Raw genomic sequence first — 2267 nt, forward strand, 5'->3', positions numbered from 1 at the left:
ACAAGATACAAATATTTCAATCTAAAGTCCTCAGGACAATATCTAACGCCCCATGGTTTATACGTAATGCTGCACTGCACACGGACTTCCAGCTACCTTCTATAACTGAATATATAAAGAAATTAACAATCAACTTCTTCAACCACTTACAGTCTGCTAGCAGCGCTAAATACTACAATCTAAATGTCCCTCCTCCAATACGCCGTCTCAAGCGTGGACGTCCACATGACCTCCTACGCTAATTGTCTATTGTATTATTATTTTCTCATTTTTATTAATTCTTAATTAAATCTTAATTGTACATACCTATTACTGTTGTTAAAATATAGTTAGATCTAAGCTCATAAAACATTGTTAAATTCTAATTTATCAATTCTTACTGATTATGTAATTTTTTTTTATGTTAACCTTTTTCAAAATGTCAAATTTATATTCTTTTCGCCCTAAGTTAGATGACCTATTGTCAGGAAAACTTTAAAAAAAAAAAATAAAAAAAAAAAAAAGATTAAATATATAAAAATAAAAATATATAATATATAAAGTATTTTTATTTCCTAATAAATAAATGGTACCCCGTCGATCTAGGACAAATCGCCGTCGCCGTTTCGCCGTCGCCGTTTTGCCGTCGCCATTTCGCCGTATAACTATTTCGCGTCGCTATTTCGACATAGGGACATTTCGCCGTTAAAAAAAAAAATAATAAATAATATTGAAAATATATCGTCATGTAGATTAAACAGATTATTTTTTGGGTAATTATCAAAATATTATTATTAATTATAATATAATTATTTATTAGTATATTTTATTGATCTACCGTAAAAATATAAAATATATATTTAAATATAAATTAGTCGATTTATTCAGTTAGATTTTATATAAATAGTAGGTGTATAATATTATATAGCATCAATGTGCCCACTGCCCATGTATTATATTTATATAGTAAATAATGATTTCAGTATGATATCAATCATACATTTTTATCGCAATTGACGATAAACGCAGATGCATAGTATAGATAAAACGTATCATCGAATAATAATAACGGTATTTCTTGCCCTAAGATGTAATAAGATGTAGAAGACGTGTAATATAAATTATAATAATTTAAATATAATATTATTTAGTCAAAATGTTTTTATTATTTATTATAATTTATTTCAGTGACAAATTTATTGCGATACCTCTCAAAAATGAAATGTAATTATATGAATTATAATTACTTACAATTTTTTTAACCTTTTATCGACGTCTAAATATTTTTTCAATTTTTTTGGTGGACTTTTCCCCGCTTCCAACTGAGAATAATATGTATCACGACCAGATTGGATTTTATGAAGACTTAAAATAAACGACCACAGTGTTAGATGGCTAACACCCATTTCAGTATTTAATCTAAAAAATTATTAATAAATATGCGTTTGTATTTTATTTAGATTTTTTTACTTTCGGTTGGCGGCTTCGGCATAATTATTAGTACGATCCTGATCATTGATTACTCGATCATGTACATTCCACAAAATCGGAGGAAATAGTGCTGGTCTACGTCCACTTTTCGATCTATTTTTACGGCCAATATAGTTATCTTCAAACCAATCTAAAAGATCTTGTAACTCGTCTGGTAAATATTCAGCTAGTTCATCTACTACTTTATCAATATCGTCAATTTTTACAAAAGCTATTGCTGTTATAATTTTAACAGAAAGAGCAAAATCAGCATTATTATTGTAATTTGTCATTAAACCTAAACTGCATAACTTCAATCGGATATTTTTCGTTAAGTGATACAGACATCCATTGATTTGAGCATTAATAAAAATATCTTTTAACGATGATATAGCTGCCTTTTCAAAATCACATGATATAAAATCGGGACACAAATTGGATTTTAATTGTTTTAATCTATTAAAAAGTCGATGATACGGTTTTGCCTGTTTATTTGGTAAGAGTGCATAAATAAGTGGATGTACACCTCCAATATCTTTCGCCAATATAACATATACTTGTGCAAAAAGAGGGGGCGCAATCTTAAATGTTCCGTCACAAAACCATACTTTTGATCGTTCTAAAATATTTAAACTACTTGATCTACCAAATATTAAAATTCGATCTGGTCCAGGTCCACTATCGTCGAGTAAAAATTTTTCAGTAACACCTTGAGAAGATGAAAACATAGAATACGTTTCTGGGATTATTAGTGAAATTAAATCAGTAGGTGCAGGTGGGGCTGTTACAATTTGTTGGCGTATTCGTCGAATTTTTTT

At 28.8% G+C, this 2267-nt stretch overlaps 1 protein-coding gene across 1 annotated transcript; it reads right to left on the reverse strand.

The window, feature by feature from the left end:
* Window positions 1-1238: 1238 nt before the first annotated feature.
* On the reverse strand, window positions 1239-1855 carry LOC112680829 (the record flags this gene model as incomplete). Its single annotated transcript, XM_025551043.1, has 2 exons — window positions 1450-1855; window positions 1239-1398 (listed from the first exon to the last, which is right to left on the reverse strand). Coding segments are annotated over exons 1-2 (453 nt in total), but the record flags the coding sequence as incomplete, so codon positions are not given.
* Window positions 1856-2267: the final 412 nt, after the last annotated feature.

The sequence above is a fragment of the Sipha flava genome, unplaced genomic scaffold, assembly GCF_003268045.1.
Source record: "Sipha flava isolate LNK unplaced genomic scaffold, YSA_version1 18167_pilon_pilon, whole genome shotgun sequence".
NCBI classification, from domain to species: domain Eukaryota; kingdom Metazoa; phylum Arthropoda; class Insecta; order Hemiptera; family Aphididae; genus Sipha; species Sipha flava.